The sequence below is a fragment of the Anser brachyrhynchus genome, assembly GCF_964034855.1.
Source record: "Anser brachyrhynchus genome assembly, chromosome: 4".
Classification (NCBI taxonomy): Eukaryota; Metazoa; Chordata; class Aves; order Anseriformes; family Anatidae; genus Anser; species Anser brachyrhynchus.
In genome coordinates this window covers 4559054-4581977 of record NC_137698.1, presented here as the reverse complement: position 1 = coordinate 4581977, position 22924 = coordinate 4559054, and the positions used below count along the sequence as shown (strand labels likewise).

The window sequence follows — 22924 nt, the reverse complement described above, 5'->3', positions numbered from 1 at the left end:
ATGTCACTTGTCTTGTTGTGATTGTTAAATTATGCATAGGCTATTACATTAAACATTAGTAAGAGGATAATGGTGGGCATGTGATTACTAATAAATCATTCTCACATCACAAAAAACTACACCAGCATGAGGGCTGCCCAGTCAAAAAGGGTATTGACCGTGCCTGCCTCTTTTGGGAAACAGAAATATGTGCATTTTTCATACAGGCTGCTCCCTATGGACTTGTTCCTTGGCTTCCCTTTGATGTATTATGTTACATTATATCATATAAATTTAAAATAAAATTCAGAATAGAATCTAGTCTGCTGCCTTAAGTAACTCCAGACATCTGCTGACTTTGCGCCCTAAGTAGCCGTTTCTTCATTCCTCTTCCATTCGACTCAATGTGACTTTCAGAGCAGTAGCACCAAAAATGCTGAAAGTTTGGAAACAGACCTGAGAAATCTCAGAAAAGCCTGGGTGTCAGGCCAAAAGCCTGAGGTAAGGCAGGTCTGGTGGAACAGATCTGACTTCAAAAAATGATTTATGACTCTAGCTTCTTGCGCCAAGGTAATACAAATAGTCTCATAACGAGTCAAGCCTGTGAAGATTTTCTGTCTCACACCTTAGAAAAGGTTTAGAAAAACTAAATGAAAAAACCCTCTTCTTCTTATTTTTTTAGGGGAAGGTGTATGTGATTGGGGAGCCATAATGATTAAAATGATCATGCTCGATAGCAACACTAGCTCTAATGAATGCTTAGAGTCCTTACAATGTATCTTAATGTACTATGCTGTATAAAACATTCAAATATTATTGAAAACCTGCCCAATCAGGGATTCTAGGTTGGAAAACAAGAAGATACACATTTAAGATTATGGCAGGGAACTTGTGTAATGTGTGAAGGAACTGGTCAGAAAAGTACATGGCATGAAAGAAAGTTTTCATACTAGAAGAAGAAGGACAGGCAAGAGATCATAAAGGAAGAAGGGTTTATCTGACTTCATTTGCTGAGTGAATATCACACTTCTACATTCAAAAGTAACTCCAATTGCAATTGGAATGGTAACTTGCCCACAAACGGGAAACTACTTTAGTGCCGCACCACAGTTACCCATAAGAGAATCAGATTTCAGCCAATGTTCAGAAGAAATACTAACAAGAAGAAATCACAGAAAATTTAAAATCTTTTAAGCTATCTGTCAATATTAAACTCTGCTTTAAGGTTTAAGAATATCAGAAACATTTATTAAATGAGAGATCAGACAAAACATTGCTGCATGCATTAAAGAACAAAGCACGGCACTTCACAGGCATCCAGAGCACGTCTATTCAAGACAGCCACTAATTTACCTTTGGGCCTGGCAGACCATGAGGTCCCTGAAAATAAAGATACCGTGTTCAATTACAAAAACACACCACAAGTTTTTAAAAGAGTTTGCTTCTCTATATGGGTGCAAATTGCATCTGTATTTTTGTCCTTGCAAATGAAATGCAGCTGCCAATAAAGCAACTGTAAACACCTGATTTAGAGAATAAACCAGACCACTATCATGTTTACACCAGCATAGGCAGGTGCAATTTGTTTCTTCACTTCATAAGAACTTTAAGACATGTAGAAAAGATCCTAAATTAGGTCCCTCTCTAATGGTCGTATACCCTCAAAGCACTTCAGTTAAGTAGGCATTAAAATGAGAAGAGGGTTTAAACCCTTCCCAGCCCCTCTCTTCCTCCCAGACTTACCATGGGGCCTGGAGGACCATGTGGCCCTGGTGGTCCAGGTGGTCCTATGATCTACAGATAAACAACGATATTAAATCATGCACAGTAAAGAACTCCCCCACAAATACCAAAACTCAGACTGATCTTTCTTCTGTTGGCAAGCACTTAGAAACACAGCAATGCAACAGTGCACGATAGCATATCTAGAAAGGGTTTTAGGAATGGGAATTATTTTGATTTGAAAGACAGGGTACCTGAAGTGTAGAACTGCCTGTGCCATATGGCAAGACGCCTGTCTCCTGATTCTTGCTCCTAGGCTTTAAGATATACTTCAGAACACCATGGGGAAAAACCATCTCTAAAGCGGTACTGAGCAGACATACTTGAACTTTTTATATTTTATGATATGTGCTCCTTAGCTATCTCTATACTACATAATCTACGGGAGCGGAAGAAGCTGATGCGTGAGTTTATTCCTCTCAGATAATGATGAATGGAAAAAAGTTACTAAACAATTCAAGCTAGGGTTTGGCACATTTTCAAGACTGCCCTTTGTCTCTCCTTTTATTCCACTTAGCCCACTTGTTCCAAGAATTCCCTGAAGTCATTAAAAGAGGTAATCAGGTTGCTCAGCATTTACTGCATGCATATTTTGTGCTGTTTTTCTGTATTCCGAACAAATCCATGGCAGAGAATTTCATGATGACGTTTACAGTTCAGTACCACCTCTCTCCCTGGGTTTAACTCCAAAGGGCTGTTATTGTAACCTGTAAGGTGGGAGCAGGGATGCTAAAACAGGTCTCCAGTCTGATGCTAAGCCCCTGTGCTCCACAGACTGCTTGCGATAACAGTTACGACAAAAGAAGCCTTCAAATGTAAGACAGAGAGATTCTACTGTCTGTGGAGTCTCCTGAAAATGGAAGGCCTTCTTTTGAGAGAAATCAAGCAGAACAAGGGGAATGAGTTAGCAAATTAATTTGTAACAGATTATTATTCATTTCAGAGAAGGAGACTCAGACACTGAAGAGATACAGGGTTCCCAGTGTCCTGTGATGACAGAGGGTAACCTCTTTCATTCCTCAGAGCTATGTTTCCAAATACTCAGGGCATGTCACCATAGACAAGGTAGTTAACTTACTGTGCTCTGATAATGTTACCCATTCATATCACAAGGGTATTGTCTTAATTTGTTTGTTGTCTGTTTGTTTGTTTGTTTTAAATGCCTTTACAATGCTTTGAAAATCAAGAAGATACCTGGTCCTGGAAAACTTACAAATGTGAATAATGTTACTCACAAGTGGACAAGCACAGAATAACAACACATTTTCACAGGTGTATTAAATCCATTAAACTTATACAGAAAATTATGCAGGAAGAATGCAGAAAATTAGGAACAGATATCTGCAAGATCAGAACCTCCCCCTCTAATGATTTGATACTGTGGCCAGTGATATCAAGAAAGTTTTTATCTTTGGTTGCATGTCACATTCCTCGTGACATCTCTGAAGCCAGTCTAGTCTAGTTCTCACTGGACTTTCTTAGGTCTGCAGAATACAAGGTGTTGAGATAGATTTGGTTTTTGTTTTTATTAGATTTATCGCTTTTTCTTATCTTGCAAAGCATTTGTCTTTGATTACAGAACCAGAAGGCTTTCACTGAACTTGAGCAGGACTGTTGTTTATGATGAGGGAATAGAACTGAAAAGAACTAAATCTGTGGCATTTCTTAAACCCTATTTAGCTCTATGACCAGAAGGCCTTTTTTTTTGGTAAAGAGCAGGGACTCTAATTACATAACGAACAAAAATATTGCGAAATTTCAAGCACAGGAACCATCAAGAATATCAGGAAAGATCAGCCTTGAATATGAAACGTTCTTCAGATTTAAAGGCTAGAGAACCATTTCTGGACTACTAAGTCCACTGCAACAATACACTGAGACTTACTGAAGGGCCTTGGGCACCAGGCAAACCAGCATCTCCTTTTTCACCTTTCATACCATTGGCTCCCTACAAAACCATTTAAAAAAACAGCATTTATAAACAGTTTTAATCTTATTAGTAACCGATATAGAAATGATAATTTCTTTAATAAAATCTTAATTTTATGGAAATAATAATACAACACACATATAGTTGTGTTTTTGTTCTTGTTGTTGTTTTCAATTTTGATGTCTCCAGTAATAACTGTTAACAAATGTAAAGGTATGCTTTTATGTTAGCAGCTATCAGTTGCGGCAAGGTATTTTTGAGAAGTCCTTCAGTTGCACTCAATTCATGATATATTGTACTATGGATATGTTTTTGGAACTGTTTTTATTTTTAATGAGAAATTTCATTTGTATATATATACATAGAGGAATAATACAGCTTATGAATATTTATGTATTTTCTCTCTCTCCTCAATTTAAAATTCTTGACAATTCATCTGAAATTCATCCTGACAAGTGTTCAAAACATTTCCTTTCTCCTGAACTTTACCAAATCTACATTTGCCCAAGTTGTCGTATATATTACAACTATTAAAAGAGAGATGCAAATCTGATCAGCATGCCAACTAATTTCTGTCTTTCCAGAGCAGTATTTTGTTTGACCATAAATAGAATGAGAATTTCTGAAAATGTTACACCTCCTCCTAGGATAGATGCCGAACAATCTCAGAATTTTTCTTCCCTGTGTCTTCTCTCCTAATCTGTAATTTATCAGCACTGTTTTAAGTTCATGATAGTGGAAGAGATTCAAAATACAAGTATTTTAGCCAAAATTATTATTATTTTTTTTTTTCATACTCACTGGCAAGCCAGGAAGTCCAATTCCTCCCTTTTCTCCAGGCATTCCGGGTTCACCCATATCTCCTTTCGATCCTTTAGGACCCTAAAATACGTATTTATTCAGCAAGTTATTTGTAAAAACAGATACATTGACAGAATACTAGTTTTGATCCTAACAAGCAGAATAAATCATTTTTTGTGAGTTGGACTTTGTTATTAATATGTAGCAACACAACCATTAGGCGACCACAGGTTGTGCAGCAACATGATAATGACCATAAGATTATGTAATCTAAGATACAATTTGGGATCAAAGAAATAATCCCCTGAAACATGCCATGGTTGCTCACATGAACCACTCTATGTGGTTTACCTGCTCCCCATCAACTCCTGGAACTCCTGGGGATCCTGGTTCACCCTGCAAAAGGTAAAGTGGAACTGAAATATTATTCCCTGATTGTCCCAGACATTAATGGAAACAACAGTGCTAAATTAACTAAATTAATCAATAATGTCTGAGATCAATAAATAGTCAAAATTAACAACAACAAAACCAGAGAACACCATATATACAATACCTGTATGTGACATTGAATAAATAGCCCTGCTGATTAGGCCAGTACATAAACTTTGGGTTGTATAAAGATCAGAAAAATATGCAAGAAAGAAAGAAAAAAGAAGAAACCCCAGGAGGCTGCTGAAGAAAACTCAGTACATTGAGAACTCTGTCAGTTACTGGAATAAATATGGAATCATAGTCCCTGATATATGTAGGGCTGGAAGATACTTAATGTGGTCTTTCCCTGGCTAATATAAATCACCCAGGGAAGGAGTTCACATTCACAACATTGCCCTTTGCACTGGTCCCTGAATAGCGTCCTCCAAGGGAGCAACTTCTATTGATGGGGATAGATTATAATATTGGAAACAAACTCCCGTAAGCTTGAATTCTGCTTTATGTCATTATTTTTGAATGGGAATGATCATCCAGATGAAGGAAGACAGCATATGCCCCAGTTCAACTCCTCTGTGTTTTACAGCACACTCTAGGCTGCAGAAATGCTTTGTGCTGTGTACAGCCTAATGTAGAAATCCATTCCTGCACGCTTAACTGTGTATTCCATTACCAGTTTTCACGTAGAAGAAAGGATCTGGTTTCTTATGATTTCTCAGAACAATTAACGTGTATAATGTGATGTATTTCTATATGATACCATGGATAAAGCGTAAAATTCAAACGAATAGTATTGTTGTTGAGGAAACATGTATCTGCTATTGGAAGAGCTTAGAGCCACTGACAGAAGAAATGACAAATTCAGAATTTGAGAAATAGGAGAATTATCCCAACTAATGTAAAACCAATATAAGGGTCGCACTGTTTGCAACACTTGTGTGGTGTTGTTTTTCTTGTTTTTCTTTTTTTTTTTTTTAAGTGTAGGCAAATTTATTAAATTTTATAGAATAGTGCAGCATATGGTATTCATTGTCTCTGTGTGGGCTGCTCACTAACAGTTCTGGTACTACACACAGCCTCAGCCAGGTGGGGTTAGCAGGCTTGGATTTGCAGCCAGACTCCTGCCCACATGTGCATGTTTTAATTTTTACAGAGATCAGAAAATATTGTGTTTATTTGGGTGGGCATCCCTGTAATATAAAAGCCGCATTTACATGCGCTTGTAGTGTGGCCAAGCAGCTCCTTGCACACACCATTTTGCCTGCCTCACTCCCACCCAGGCAGAAGCGATGTACAGGAGAGACTGGCTGGTTGTGTGGCTATGTTTTGCAAATACACAGGGTACACTGCAGCAGAAGCCCTGAGGATCAGCCTTAGTGCAGATCCAGAGGAAAGATGCTTCTGCCCTGTTTCAGTACCAACTAATTTTGCTGATTCTCAGCTGAGCATCTGTGTGTGGCAACAAATCAAAGCACCTGCTCTGGAAGGCTACATTTCAAATTGCCAGGGTGCAAAGCTTGAAGCCTGCCATATTCTAAAAAATTACAGGTAAGTATACTATACAGGAAAGCCCCAGGTACATGTGTGCACACATCAGTGAGAGAAACGGAAAATACCTCCACTCTTAAAATACAGCGGGTAAAATAAGGAAGATCACCTTTGGACCTTGCAGCCCTTGGGGTCCCGGTGGTCCTGGTGGGCCCTAAGAAGAAACATGTAAGCCTGTTAACTTTTAAATAAATTGCTGAAAGGCTTGGCATGTAAACACAGGCTGAATGTTAATATAGGTACCTTAACAACGTGGGTTAGATCACACAAGGGGAACCAAGACTTGTTATGAACAAGTTGTTAATCTATGGCAACTCTCAACAGGGGGGTACTACTTAAAACTATTAAAATAACAGTGCACTTGATATTTTATAATAAAGTCCTGCTGCCCCCACTGATGAAATGGCAAAGCTCCTCTTAGTGGCAGGGAGATCAAAATTCACCTCGGCCACATTTAACAACATTCATGCCCTAATACAATACAATCCAAAGTAAGGAGAAATCTTCTACTGATTGCAAAGAGGATTTTGCTAAAAGATGCTAAGTGTTTTGGTGGATTCTCAGTGCTTCAGGAAATTGCTATAGAGAAAGTTGCAACCATTTCTTTCATTTCTATCTAAGGCCGTGGATACAATATCAGGGTGATCTGGATGGTGCACAGTGGGTGGTGCTTTTTTTTGGGGGGGAGGGGGGTTGTTTTTCTTAAGAAATAAAAATAAAAAATAAAAAAATCCCCTCCATCAACACAGTGAGAGTATTTGTACAGATGGGAAAATAGGACTAACAGATATTTTACAAAGAAGAACTTGAAACAATAAGAAGGAAATTAATTGCTTATACCAAGTTCGGAGCTTTAAGGGAAGGCTGAACCTGAAATATCATAAGCATCGCTTGGTGTCAGTATTTTCAGAAGTTGCTTCTGGCCTAGTATGGCTAAACCTCCCATAGAAAACTGTCTGGGGTAAGAGCACTGGAACTGGAATCCTCTGCAGATTCAGGGTACAGGTACTGAAAAAATTATATTAATTTCTGAGTTCCAATAACATGGGACAAGAGAATTCCCCATACTTGGGCTTTGTACTTAGCTTGACTTACAGTTTCCTGAGATGGGTACTTTTCATAAAATAATGTGCACCTGGTCTGAAAGCTCCCACATAAAGTTTGTTCCCAATCCAATCTAAAAGATCTTTATTTCTACCCTGAAAATAAGGTGGATAGGAGAAAATCATTTGGCACTCAAATCCTGCTTCTTGTTTTTGCTGGACCCCTATGCAGACACACAGAGATGAGAACATACACCAAGAAGTCCAAAGCAGTTAATCTGCCTAGATGTATATCTACAGAAATACTGCGCTCTTTATTTTCCTGGTCTCTCACATTAACTGAAGTTTTGCCATTAATTCATCAGGAGCAGAACTGGGTCCATTGTTGAAGGGCTTTCAACAATGTACTGTCTGACAGGGGAACACTGAGAAAATAAATTCACGTCATGATGAGCTGGGTCAACATCCAATGAAGACATGTCCTGAACTGGCAGAATTATGAACATGCTATGACATAAAGGAGACATTCTACAACACATTAAGTCATGCAATAGGAATTACCGTGACAGTGAGGGTGGCAATCCTCTGTTGGTAAAATGTATTAACAAGAGACACCGTTACCAGAGTTGAACAGGTATATAAATTGTTCTGCCTATTACAATTATTATCTCTACAAAACCTATGCTGCATCTCAGGAGACATCATGTCTCCAGAAAATAAGAATAAAGCCATGTTATTTTTAACTCTCAGTGTTGTACTGACTGTTTGGACTCTATGGGAATCAGGATTTTACATACATGAAGATTGTAGATTTCTGTAAAATTCAGGAGATCAAATAAGTGATGACTAAACAGTAAGATCATACGAAGAGTCTTCCAAAAGATTTTTAAACACTAAGAAAAAAATCTCTTAACAGATAGCCTTAATAAAATAACTTTTGCATTTCAATATATTTATCGAAATATATGAAGAAATTTAAAAACAGTGAAAAATTCAGTTCACTTACATATGAAAACCTAAAATAAACATTGCAAATTAATGTTAGCATGTTCACACAGACAAGCTCATTTTCATCAGCACACTCAGATTTTAATATCTAAAGTATCTGATCCTGTAGTTCCTACAAAGGCTAAACTCTTGCAGATACTGCCTTTTGCCTTAGGAAATTCTGAAGAATACTCCCGAAGAGCAATTTCAATTGAGACACGTTTTGTAACTGGTCCTCCAAGTGAAAGCCACATGCACTCAGCAGGGGTCTTGTTCAAACTATGAAGATAATTTTAAGATCATGATTTTCAGTGCTGATGGACTCAGATGTCTTATTCTGCACTGACACAGGAAATTGAGCAGGAGGCACACGGCAGAGTAACTAAATTGTTCTGAAGCTTTTAGGCTGCTTGATGATTTATTGCTAAACTCTAAAAAAATGCAGACAGCTCAGATCTTGCAATCTCTTGTGAACTTCTTAAATCAGCAGGACAAATTCTGTGCAAGGTCACAGTTCACTGCTGAGCACTGTAAGTGCTCATTACCTTCTATGGGAGAAGCTGCAAATCTCGGAGCCCTTAAGAATTTGGCACCAGGAGACTTAGGAATGGGTGCTTGCCATCTGAAAGGACTGAGGTGGATTTGGCAAGTACATTGTCAACTGATCCTCTATAATCTTACTTACACCATCCTTGCACAGACATTGCCATCAATATCAATTATTTGTTGCCCTGGATCAAAAGGTGATGACATTTTAAATGATTTACAACAGGATAAGGGCCTCCTAATCTGTTTCAACCACTGCAATAGGCTTTAGTCCCTTATTCAGACTTCTTTATGTGCTGCAGCTTTTCTGAGATGCTCTTACACAGCACTTGAGAGTAACATTGATTCCAGTGTGAAGATATAAAGACGGTACACAGGAGATACGGGGGCTAACGTCTCTGGTAAATCTGCCTGATAATACGCAACATTAATTTCAAACTACTTCAGGGATCTAACTCGGAGAATGATTTAAAGGACTGAGAGTTGTGTGTTTGAATTCCCTGAAGAGTAAACCAAATGAGATGGGTATAATGCAGAGCCTCAGAACATGTCTGTGTTGACTTCCCCATAGACTCCACTCACAATGAAAGCGTGGGTTTAGCCTCAACAACATACAGGTTTTTAGATTTTACTAAAGGCAGTGAGATTTTTTTATTTTCAAAAGAGTCTTGAAAACCAAATGACTGGCTAGACATCTATTCACTCCCACCAAGTAAATGCAAGAAAAAGAGTTCAGAGGATTTAGTGAGAAAATGATCAGATGCACAATGAGCCAAATTCTGTCTTCAATTGCACATAAGCAAACCCATTCATTTTGGTGGAGTTATACTGCAAAGAATTTGCATCTGACTATACTGCAATGTAAATCACCTTGACTGCAATGACATATGTCACCTTGATACTTTGCTTTTATGCAAACACTCATTCACTCTCTTTGTAACCCCACTTTAATCCTCCACACTTTTGTGCACACCGGTCAAAACAGGTTTTCTAGAAATGCACAAATGGGAAGACTGGTGCTTAGTCTATTTAACATACTCAAGTTGCTGATTGAATCCACAGCTTGCTAATGGAGCCATGTGACATGCTTTCCAAATCTCAAATATTCTGCTGTTTGCATTTTATAGGAAGAAGAGAAGGAAAAAGAGAAGAAATGTCAATATTACACTACTTGAACTGAAAAGCAGATGCTTCTGTTGAACCTATGTATGTGGTTTATTGCATGAATTCAGCACTAAGCACCACATCCAGCAATGAATCAGCTTTATCCTCATTAGATGATGTCAATACACTCTGTAGGAAATGCAACTAATTCACTCAGCTAAATTGTATCAAGGAAACAGTTTGTCTTACACCAAACAGCAACTCCAGTTTCCAAATACAGAAAGAGATCCCTAATTAATAAACTCAGCAAATCTTTGGGGAAGAAATTGTTCTCATTGCTTACACAGAAAAGAAATACAATGATATCAAACTGCTTTTGACAGATCAGTCTAAGCCATTCCGGCATTGTTAGGTTTACATACCTGAAGAGCTTCATGAATATTGCCATTATAATCAATTATCTCTGTTGCACCTTGATCACCCTTCTGTCCAGGTGGCCCCTGTAATACATTTTCCATAATATTTTTTGAGACACCTGCCAAAGACTACTCTAGATACTTAACTACCAATGCATGCTTTAGCTTGATTATTCTGCACTGAAATTTTGTTGTATTTACAACATATTACTACAAACCACAACAGTTAGCATTAAACAAAAGATTATTTTTAAAGGAAAACAATTAAAAAAATAAATATAAACATACCGGTCACTAAGTGAATTGTGCTGCAGTGGGAGAGTAAATAAATGAAACCCCTACGTTTAAACACTGAAGCAGTTCCGACACACTAGTTTTGTATTGGCTGTGAACTATGTCAGAACATCTGGCATGTAACTTCCTGCCCACGAACTGTGAACAGTGCACTGCTTCAAACAGTAGTAGGGACTGTAACTCATATTAAAGGCCAGTTAACAACACACATTCCACCAGAGTCAAGTGGCCAATTTCACCAGATTAACTGGAGTTGCTGCTACAATTTCAGTTCATGGTGTAGACTGAATTTAAGAGCATAAAGAGCTGAAATGAGAAGTAGACTTACCCTGGGACCTGGAGATCCTGTGTCACCTCTGTCACCTGTATCACCCTATGTAAAAGGGATATTTGAGAACAGATATGATGTCTGACAGTATATTAGGTATTCCCTTTTAAATATGTTTCTCCTAAATAAACTTTTCAAGTTTAAATGCCTCTAATTATTAATAGAATGCGAATCTTAATTACAATAGAAATTCCTTAAAAATCTGTGTAAGTGACAAGCTGGACAAAAATGTACTTGGTTCTATGTGAGTTGTTACTGTGTGCTGTAGTGGTATGGAATAAGAAATACCAAAGACTCAATAGAAGACAGATACCAATTACATAATCAACGTAACTTCTCTATCTTTATCACACTATTATCAAAAGCTTTAAGAAATAAAGCCAGAGAAGTAAAATCACTATCTGAAGTCTGAAAGTACCCAGCAACTTCTTCAAAGGTGTGTTTCAAAGTGCACTAACTTTTCTTTCTCTGATCATGACTCCACTAAGTCTCTGAACTTCCCCAGTCCAAGTCCTTGCCTCCCCTACTAACATGTTACTGTCGGCATTAGAGTCCCTTTACTCCCTCACTGTGACAGGTGTAAGATCTTTACCATCTTGCATGCAGCTTTTTCCTCCTGGCTGTTAGTAATATGTTTCAAGTGATGTAGAGAATTTAAAATATGCTTGCATTCATAACCCAACATCCTTTGACTATGATTCATTTCACTTCACGGACACTTTTATAAGCAGGTTCTTAAATTTGTATATTACTCAAAATGAATTTGGCTAAATACTGCATTCTTGCTCCTGTTAAAATCTATAGACCACTGGTACGAAGTTAGGGAAGAATGATTAATTCACCAGTGGTAATAAACAAAATCAGAAAACAAAACTTTCATGGGGTAATGAAAGAATAAGGAGAGGAGGCTGGTGGCAGGACATAAACAAGTTTGTGCCATCTGCCTTTCCTTTCATTGTTGCCTTGGCAATATCTAGTAAATGTGTCATTGGTGTTGCTCAAAAACGAAGTTCTCAACTACTAGGTTGACTTCTCTGGTCCAAATTTTCAAGACAGTTAGGCCTTTTCGATAAAATGAAAATTAGAAGAGATATCTATTTCTGGAGCATTTGGGAAGTGCCCAGGAACTGAAGGCCAGTGAGAGCCTGATTTACTCTTCTGTTTTCACTCTGAAGTGTTAATCCCCTCATCAGCTCCCTCAATTTACCAAGATTTCTTTTTGGTGGGACACTTACTTAATCATATCCTTAAGCATTGTGAATGGGCTGTTATTCAAGGACCTTTCAAGTACTGCAACCAGTATCCTACCAGCCTACAATATTGTCTTATCATCTTTATTCTGACAGTAGACTCAAGAACCACCTGAACAAATCTATTTTCATTTTGCTTTGCCTTCACAATATAACACAGAAGATTCTCCAGTGAGCACAGAATTTGAATAGCATATGAAATATTACAGAGACATATTTTCTCTCTCTACATACATGTGAATCCACTGTATATAGAGATAAAGGGTTGGATGGATAAGTAGATAGACATAAAATAGAAATAATAGTAATAGTAATAAAAACACCTTTGGTTAAATAGTTAAAACAGTAATGTAACCTACAAAACTTGCCTTTGTAGCATTTACTGGCCAGCCTATTTCAGCCTGAAGTCCTTGGAATATTGCTCATTCCTAACCCACCAAAGTTTGGATACACAAAATTATTGCAAAAACCAATTGAGTCTCCACAGACATAGCCAGAAGTTGGTTCCTGGCACGTGGGCGAACTAACCCACGTGAGTTATACAGAGAGAAACCAAGTGGCATTGGGAAAAGCAGGGCAGAGTGAAATAGATGTTATAGTAAAAGGAAAAACTAGAATCATAGTGTTTGAAATACAGAGGACTCAATTCTACTAGCTAAAATTGAAAGTCAGAAGGTTTTATTTATAAAGAACACTGCAGAATCCGCTACAGTTTCTTTTAAAGAGATAAATGAAGTTCCTGTGAAACATCATAAACTATCATAAATACCATTGTGTTAATCACTCCAGGTAAGACAGTTTTGTTACTACTGACCTTTGACCCTTTTGGGCCTCTAGATCCAGATTCACCTGTTTTCCCCTGTTCGAGGGAAGATGGGAGATGGATAGGAGAAAAATGATAGAGGAATGGGAGTGCAGAGAAAAAGAAATTAGTAATGACTTAGTATGGAACAGCAAAACCACCCCATTTCATACGATCAGGATCACGAGCCTCTAAAGCCACCAAATTTCACAGCACCCAGAGTAAAATATTCTTTAACACCAGCATGCAAAGGCCACAGATTCCATCCTTCCAAATGAAAAGTAGTATTGGCATTAGTAGATATCATTAACACCGGTTTGCAGGAATGACCTATGTCATTCCATAGCTTCTGAAAAATGATATCCGAATCGTAGAGAAGGTACTTAATTATCCTGAAATAAAGACATTAAAATAAAGTATTATCACAATTTCTTTTCCCAGCAGTTTAGATGAATATAAATTGGCTGGCCAAGAAGCACAGAATCTGCCTTAGTGTGTTCAAGATATATTAGGACAGGAAAACTGATGGTTTTGGCTCAGTGGAAAATAGTAAGACAACCCTAAAAAGTAGTTAGAAAGATCTCTTTCTTACAGAATTAGAAAACAGCATGCAAAATGGATTTTCTCTGCAATTAATAGCTACAATGGTCAAAGAGTTCAAACTTTGATGCTGAAAGTTAGGGACGTGAAGGGCGGGACTTTTGCTGATAATAACTTGGCCAACTCCATGACAATGTACATAGGTAATGTCATTACTTTGTAGACCAAATAAGAGTCCATTTAAGCTGCACTTCCACAGCTGTGAACACAAAACTGCCATTGTATTCTGGACTAGTGCATTTGACATTATTTTTATTTAAAAGCTCATTCACCGATTTTTCATTCTGCTTTTCGGTATAAAAAGATGAGTTTGTAGGTTTAAACCTAACAAAACATTTCCAATATAAAATCAGACTGACCTTTAGTCCAGGAAGTCCAGGTTCACCCCGCTCACCCTTCCCAGGTGGGCCTGCCTCTCCTCTGTCACCCTGTGGAAACAGATACACATACATCAGAAAATAATGAGCAGTTTTCACACAGAACTAAGTCAGCATGGTCAAAGAAACCAAACCATCAGAAGAAAACATTTTTGAGCTCATCTACAACTTTCAATGAGTTGGGGAACTCTCCACTGGGTAAACACAGTAATCTCAAATGTAAAAGAACAGCACTTTTCTGAATTCCCAAACTATCATACCTAACACAGGTTATTTGTAGGACTCACAATGTTCTAACTTTGCCACACAGTGGTTTAAAAAACCTGCAAGAAGTATAAAAAAATATCCCTTTTTAATGTATCAGTATTTTCAAGTCCAGCTTGTGCTATCAAAGTTCTAATATCTGCATGCACATTTAAGCTTTTTTCCTAAAAACGGTTATGAAAATATAGTTTCTTCATACAGGCATATTCTGCCTCTTGAACAAATGAATTCTGGGATGCTAACATTAAAAAAAGGCAACTGATGAATTTAAATTATGAATGGTTGTAGAACATGCCCTTGCATTGTTTGAGGGCATCACTACAAAGATGTGTATTTCATAGCACAGGTCCATGAACTATGACTTTCCACATTTCCAGGCACTGTAGATAGCATATTTTAAACTGAACTTTAGATTTCCTGTCCATTTACAAAAATGGATTCTAAGTACTTTATTCATTTTTGGATAAAAGATTTTCACACCATTAGCACAATCTCAGCTTCTAATACATGCTAAGTTGAATTTGACTCTGGCTCTAAGGACTTTGTACCAGAGCATTGACCAACTACCCTTACCTTTGTTCCTGGCAGCCCTGGCAACCCAGGTTCTCCTTGTGGACCAATGAAACCTGGTTCACCCTTTAAAAGCACAGCATGAGAGGAATGTTAGATTATTTATTTAGCAGTACGCAATTACAGTAACACAAGTTTCTTTTGGATAGTATTTTCCCTGTATTGCTTACAGCTCTCCTGCTGTGATGCCACAGTTATATAGACATACTTTTCAATATGGGCAACTTTCATCAGCATAAATTCTTATAGCGAGCCATCACACGGCATATGAAACAAATGAAGCAGAAGTGTCACACATTGTTTTTTTATGAGGTTAAGGACAGTTCATTTCAGTCATGTTTTATGAGGAAGAGAATGGTTGGGCAGACGGGGTGATGGGATGACAAAGTAATGACAAACAGAGAGGCCAGATGGTACTGTTGCAATGCGTTTTCAAAGGAGGTTGTTAGCTGCATTATCCCAAAAAAAGCAGATCAGAAGTATGATGCATCACCATGGCACTCTCCCTCCTCATTCTGACAGCAAAGTACTTCACAGTTCTCCGCATCCAGACAAATTCTCTGGCTGAGAACAGGTGGGAAAGAGCCACAGCTCCTTATTCCCTCTCTGTCCTGCCCCCTTCCTGCCCATTAATTTGTACGTACATAACAGACAAATAGCAGGAGTCAAGCTGAGTTGCAGCACATGCAGCATTAAGCAGGGGAGTAAATTATTTTTTTGTTTTGTTTTAAGCTATCTCCATGGCTGAAGAGGGACAGTGGAAGATTAATAAGCCATATGTTTTCCTTCACAAACTCTCCTGGACAAGGTTTCCTGTGATCTAATTTTGTCACATAAATTTAAATCAAGGAAAAGATTTGCCCACGAGCTACTGTAAATTAAAACAACAACAACAACAACAAAAAACAGTAGTATAACCAAATTAATAAAGATTTATTTATAAGCATTTTAACAATATCCCTGAATTTAATGACTACAAAATACCCATCAAATGCCTCTTTAAATATCTAAAAAGTCAGATGTGTCATAATCCTGTATTGATATAATTACTGACAACATATGGAGACAGTAAATATAAGCAGTTGGACAACGTTTGTCTTCACCTCTTCGCCTGCATAGAAATACAGATACTCTGCAGTGAGTGAGCAGGTTAGCAAGTGTTCTTGCATGTTTGTATGCGCTCTAATCAGCAATCCATCGTTAACAGCTCACGCAAAGGAAGTCCCTAGCAAACCAGAGAATTTTTTCCTCTGGCTATATTGAGGACCGTAACAAGCACTCAGTGACCTTAATTTAGAAAAATCAAAAATATAACTAAATAACATTTTCTAACATGAAGTTCCAGCTGGACATGGTTCAGCACTGCTATATAATAACAAAGGAATAAACTGAGACAAACATGTCAAAGAGAAGCACATTTTTGATGGCATTAGAAAAAAAACCTACGGTTTATATAAACATTTGTATCAGTGCACACCAGCAAGAGCAACAAAAGGTTGCCATTGCAGATGGAAGTGCTTTAACATCAGTAAATAGTGAAGAATGTAGCTGCAACCATTTATTTTAGAATGAGAAGGTGCTCAGCAGCTCCAGATTGCTTTAATACTGATTTTACCAGGGCTCATTTCTTGGCCAACTATTTATGACTTCAGGCAGAAGAAACATGCAGTGACTACGCAGTTCTATCTTTTCAGTGATAAGGCTTAAAGTGTCATTCAGAGGTTGATGCACAGATGCAAGAAAAAGGTGCTTTGCAATAGCAAGCGGAATTGATAACGAAAGAAGCTGGCAGCTTAATTAGCATAACTAGAGTACAGATCTTACATGACACAACTTTAAAACATTATCAAATGTGGAATGGAATAACTAGTGTGTCAGTAAAGAGTAGGAACTGACTGGCAGAGTAGCAGCTCTTCTGAGAAAGGCTTGGGGGTTTCAATGGATGCTAAGTTGAACATGATCCCACTGTGTGTTCTTATCACACATAAACCAAACTGCCGTAGGTAGGACTTGGTTACATTAAGAAAAACACGCATCTCTCCTTCTGTTAAAATTAGCACTGCCATTGATATGTGAAATGTAAGGAAAAAAGTTTCCTCTCGGTGAGGCATGCTTATGTCACTGTAACGGAACGGCAACTGAGAGACTGTCCTGATTAGTTCAGCACACAGACATGATGTTTGAGCCATAGAGGAAATCTAGGTTAGGAAATCTAGGACTAAGTGTTTTTTTTTTTTCATTTTAAATACATGACATTTGCAATTTAGCTGGCCCACAGCTGCAAGAAAGTATGAATAAAAGCCTACTTGGGACTGCGCTTGGATTTGACATCATTCTAGCTCTGGCATCTCCTGATCTCAAGTCTCTTGCTTAAGTGAACTCAGAATTAGCTCTAAACAACTGTGAAGCACTGAAAGGAATTCAGGGAACCAGAGTAACCAAGTTTTACAACACTTTACTAAACATCTCACTACAGATTCTTCCAACAAAAATAAAATTTTATCTGGTAGGAATCTACTACAAGATTCTTTGCCAGCTAAAACAGGGACAGGGAACACAAAAACTGGAAAAGTTAAACAGGTAGGTTGTGAAAGGAGGTTAAGGAATTCCCCCATTTGAAATACAGTTTGACAGCTGTATAAAAAGCCATCAGTAAGTGATGACTCCTCGTGCATTTTGGTTTAACGCTTTGGCACAGTTATGAAATAACAGCTTAGAAACCACCACATTGCACAGGAAGTCAACAAGATGAATCTCAGCATTTAAACTTCACCTACTGTGAGATCTTGGAGCAATTTGCAATCATACAGCACAGGCAACTTGGTATTCAATAAAATAAATCAACAAGCTTGTGAATTGCTTCCGTTTTACAGGAGTGATTTGTTATCATTTAGGAAGGAACAAATCTTAATGGCTTGAGATGTTAATATTTTAACAGACTAAGAGCCTACCTCTGAGCTCATTTTCACTCTCAAATATTTGTCAAATGTAGAAATACATTTTGGACAACAAATTATATGCTGCTTTTTGCAAACCTTCTTAAAGTTAATTTCACTTCTAATCATAAAATGTCTAAAGTAGAAAAGGGCCCTATAATGGCATGCTGTGCACCTAGCTTAATGTGAGCTCCATCAGAATTAATAGCAAAAAAATACCTTGTAATTTACTTCAGAGGATAGTCAATTTTTTATGGGGATTATTATCTAGACATATTCATAACTGGTTGTTTCATGATGATCAAAGCTTTTAGGGGCTGAGGCAAAGACTAGCTTTGATATGAGAGGTTGACCCTCTCACGACATGTGGCTCACTGTTGCTGTCTTAATTTTTACAGAACCTGTAATTGGCTAAAACTTGAACTTTTGTTCAAAAAGGTGCAACAATTAAAATTCTACTTGCCATGCTGATTGCTTTTTCAAACACCACTTACTTGACAAATGCTTATAAGCAACATAGATCTAATACTGTACTCAGCCTCCACTGCACAGCTGAGACAGAAGCAATGAAATTATTTGAAACTGTACTCACAGACAGGCCCTGTCCACTTCCAGTCCTTGAAATACAAAGTTCTACACAGACAAGTACTGATGTGGATGGTAGGGTCCTCACTTTACTCACTTCAAGAGACCAAGGTGCACTTGTCGTAAATGTCATCCTGACTCACTGACAGTCATATTTGAAAATACCAGTATGATGCACATTCCTTGTCTAATGCTACTGAAAGAATCCTACAAAGTTGAAGATATACAGGACAAGAGCTATCAAAAAACCACCCCCAAACCCAAATCCAAGGCAATTTAAAGAACCAGCACGAAGTTGGAATAGATTGGATTTGGTTCACTATTGCCTTTGTTGATTTTCCAGAAATTGCCCTTTGTTGCCCTCAGACTTGGTTTCTGAGGTTGCCATCCAATCAAAATACTGCAACTTTCCCACTCAGGAGAAGAGTGAGGGCTAAATTCTCAGAAGTCTTTCAAACAGAGGTGCAAGCCCACAGCAGCCGATGGAGCTGTACTTGCTTATGCCCTGCCTGCATCTGCTTAGGGAGTCAGGGGCACTCAGTTCCAGTGAAGCAATGCCTCAGAAGCTCAGCCTGCTTTAGACTATACAAGTCAGAGAACAGCACCTTTTACTTGCTCACTGCATAGGGCATTAGAGGGACTTGTATATAGCCTCAGGTCCATGGGAACTTCACTCTCAGAAGGACTACAGTATTCTGTTCATAAGAAGGAAATGAGCAAGGTAAAAGGAAATCTGATTAAAAAAAAACAACTCCAGTTTGTAATGTCTTTGTTAGGGCTTTCCATACCAACTCAGAATTGGCTCAAGAAATGGCCAGTTAAACAGGTTGTCTGCCTCACTCGTCACATTTGAAACAATATCTTTACACACTAATCAATCTCTAAACTTAGAGAAACAGTTCTGGTTTTGAATTTCCAAATGCATGTTTAGCCTTTATGATTCATTTAAAGAAGCACAATGTACTACCTTAAAACCTGTCTAAAACCTTGAAGCTTCACAACTAGACCTACTTTGTATGACATTTATTGCTTTTTAGTGAGCCTAATTTTCTCATCGTTTTTAAGTTCTGCCTGCTTGGAACATATGCTGCTTTGGAAGGGCACTAAGGGAATAATTCTACAGCAATAAGTCTGATTAATTCTGCATGCATTAGTCATATCAAGGACTTCCTACTTAAAGGCTAATTATAATTCAAGTCAGCATGGTACCTACTTTTGAGGATTAGAATAAAAACACTTGTTGTAATGAGCACCTCATTTTTAATTCTTTGCGATGACTGATTTACTAAATTATTAGAGTCTGGCCCCAAACTGTTTTCTTTAGAAAAAAGTTGGATTACAAGTCTAAGGAATTATTTGTTGCTGCTATTAAAAGTAAAGAACTTTATTGCGTGCAATCATTTCTGACCACCTAAAATTGTATATTTGAAGTGCAGAAATTATTTTATGCCTGATAAAATATTTTATTTCCAAATGAAACAGAATATAGGGCTTTCAGATTATTCAGCTGCATTCAAAATTTGGATTTGGATTGATTTTTTGTAAGCACAAAGAAAAACTGAACTATATAATAAAACAGATCCCGTGAAATAGATCTTTACAAGCTTAATCTTCCAACTAGTAATAGCTTTCGGGCAAATAACATCCTGTATTTCAGTTACTTATGCTTTAGACTTTTCCAAGAAAGAAAATGAGAGCTTTCATGATTTGGAGGATATAGTTTCTGATGGATTAATAAGAACTGCATATATCCCAAAGAATGCCCAAGTAAACACTCCTGACACATGCATACCATCCAATGTTAATGATGATTTCATTTTCTGGCCTTGATTCTCAAAATTAAGTCTGGAAAATTACATGTCTACCCTATGCAAGCAATTACTGCCACATCATACGGAAACCAGAGTGAACAATGCTAGATGTGTAACTACTTGCATACAAATACATGCTCATATATACAATTCCACTCTGGAAAATGAATACTCAAAGTTAGTGGCACAACTGTGTCATTTTTTTTTTTTTCAAATAAATCTACCCATGCATGGAGTTACTTTTGAAAACCAGCCTTCCAAATGCAGGTACTAAATCCTATTTTTAGGCTATTTCCCATTTTTATCCAAAGCATGCATCATTACATTCCACTTTCCAGTATTTAACCAACAGTATAATACACATTTTTTTTCTACTCATACAACCCACTCTTGAGAACACTTTATATGAGTGATGGAAGGCTGGAAATTAGTTGACATTTCAATATATGTAACAGCTAAGGAAAGTACATATCAGAGTATTTTCAATAAAGCTGAGTTTGAAGTAGAATTCCCACAATTTTCAACTGCTGTAATTAACATGTTCAGTACATCTCCACTCCCAGAATTCAGAAATGGCTATCACAAAGTCAACTGGCCCCTTCCAGGTCCCACATTCAGGCTAGAAGGTTCTGATTATGGCAATCTATAAGATAAAATGAATTGAAGACTAAGCAAGAATGCCCAAGCCCAAGAAATAATGGAAAGAGAGGCATAAGCAGCACAGGTTTCCTGGTAACATTCATTGACAAGGAAGAAAAACAGGAAGAAGAATGGAAATACAGATCCTCTACAAAAAGAAAATGAAACAAACCCCAAAATATTAGGGAAGCTATTTAGGGAACTTCCTAAAAACTCCTGGGGTAAAAGGGAAGTTTGAAGAACTTTTATCTGTGTGGTGAATGGCATTGACTCCGAAATTAAACATCTGAAAAAGATATTTACTTTAGATTTCATTTTGCTATCAGATGCTGAAAGGAAAAGCAAGAACACTTGAGCTTCAACAGCACAGTCACTTTCTTTTCTTAAGAGTTTAAATGGCTTTAGGAGACAAACTTCTATGCACCCAGCTTCAAAATTCTGTCTTTCTTTTACTCTGGAAGTCTTCTTTTGTATCAGAAGCCACTGGATGAAAGGAGTACCAATTCTACTAGAGCTTAAAAAAAAGTTCTGTGGAGTAGCAAGTTCTGCAGTCTTTCCATAGAATTAGGAAAGTCACAGGATGAGCTCTTTGCATATGAAGTGATAAAAAAAAAAAAAAAGAAATTCAAGTACAAAACAAATCAAAATAAGAACTGCTTTTTTTTCCTTAAAAAATAATAATAAAAGAAAAAAAAAAGATTCGAGTTCAATATTCTTATCCAAGAATACTCCTACATTCTTATCCAAGGTTCTACTGAAACCAGCCACAGTCCCAGTTAAGTCAGTCTGAAGTACAAAAAGATAAAAGTGGCTGCATACTGGCCAGTCTGTTGAATCAGCAATTTCCACTAGATTTGAAAGCACAGAAAACTTTCCCCACATCCCAAAAGCAGAAGGACTAGGAAGGTTTTCTTTTCTTGTGCCAAATCATTCAACAGTTTTCTTGAACACTACAGAATAAAAGCTCAGTTGCAGTCATGAGCTTTGCGTCGGTATTGTTTTAAAAATGGAGGGGAGAGAAATCCCAGAACTGCTGATGAAAACGCAGAAATGCTGCACAAAACGCTGTTACTGAGAAAAGTTTGTGTCCTGTTGAAGCTGAGGATTTCAGTGACAAATTCCAGAAAATGCAATACAATGGATTGCAATCAGAATGCAATCAGAGATGTCTGATGGTACAAGGAATAAGGGTATGCATGATTTCCATTACAGTAAGGCGGTACTGCTATGTACATATCACCCCGTAAAATTATGAGATAAAACAGGTATATGAAGTTTGTGTTTCATAGAAAGTATTCTGCATCTACATGGCGTCAGTTGGGCGATATCAGAGCCATGAGTTAATATTCTGTTTGGGTGCCTTACTCACTTCCCAAATGACATGGTGGAACACATTCAGAGGCTCATTAAGTTTCCAGCCATTCCTAAACGGCAACAGGTGCTTGAGAAACACTTCTCCAGCATGTCACAGACAGCTTCATCACTGTCTTGGAAATAACTGACTGCACTTGTGTTTCCTCCACGGCACCAACTGACAATGTTGAGAGAAAGAAAAAGAACAGGAAGAACTCCCAAAACATCCGCATGGGCACAGTGAATGAGTCTAGAAAAATAATTAACAACAACCCCGCTGCATACTCTGAATTCAGGTATGATACTTGCATGTCCATCCAGTATTGCAGTCCATTCAGGCCCTGATATCATGTTAAACCAAGCTCTAACGGGTTTCTGGGAACATATACTGATTAATTAATAGAAATGGCATTACATGAAGTTGAAACTTTCCAGTGATTAATATTTATTAATCCCTTAAGTAGCCTGGCTATGCCTTCAGGAATACTGGAATGGATGCCTTGGGAATTTTCTTCAGCCATGAAAAGAAAGATGAGATTTAGCTGGA

General features: G+C 37.7%; 1 protein-coding gene across 12 annotated transcripts in view; it reads right to left on the bottom strand.

Moving 5' to 3' along the window:
• The window catches only part of COL25A1 (collagen type XXV alpha 1 chain), a 306551-nt gene that overhangs the window by 24895 nt on the left and 258732 nt on the right, over nucleotides 1-22924 (bottom strand). For 10 of the 12 annotated variants that reach the window (XM_080592133.1, XM_080592134.1, XM_080592140.1 and 7 more), the window contains 12 exons: nucleotides 15057-15119; nucleotides 14202-14270; nucleotides 13255-13299; nucleotides 11191-11235; nucleotides 10575-10652; nucleotides 8077-8100; nucleotides 6582-6626; nucleotides 4844-4888; nucleotides 4493-4573; nucleotides 3647-3709; nucleotides 1723-1773; nucleotides 1333-1359 (listed from right to left, as the gene is read on the bottom strand). In XM_080592133.1, coding sequence (XP_080448259.1) covers nucleotides 1333-1359; nucleotides 1723-1773; nucleotides 3647-3709; nucleotides 4493-4573; nucleotides 4844-4888; nucleotides 6582-6626; nucleotides 8077-8100; nucleotides 10575-10652; nucleotides 11191-11235; nucleotides 13255-13299; nucleotides 14202-14270; nucleotides 15057-15119 — 636 coding nt within the window. The remainder of the gene's footprint in view (nucleotides 1-1332; nucleotides 1360-1722; nucleotides 1774-3646; nucleotides 3710-4492; nucleotides 4574-4843; nucleotides 4889-6581; nucleotides 6627-8076; nucleotides 8101-10574; nucleotides 10653-11190; nucleotides 11236-13254; nucleotides 13300-14201; nucleotides 14271-15056; nucleotides 15120-22924) is intronic. The other 2 variants (XM_080592137.1, XM_080592131.1) reach the window with 2 other exon arrangements.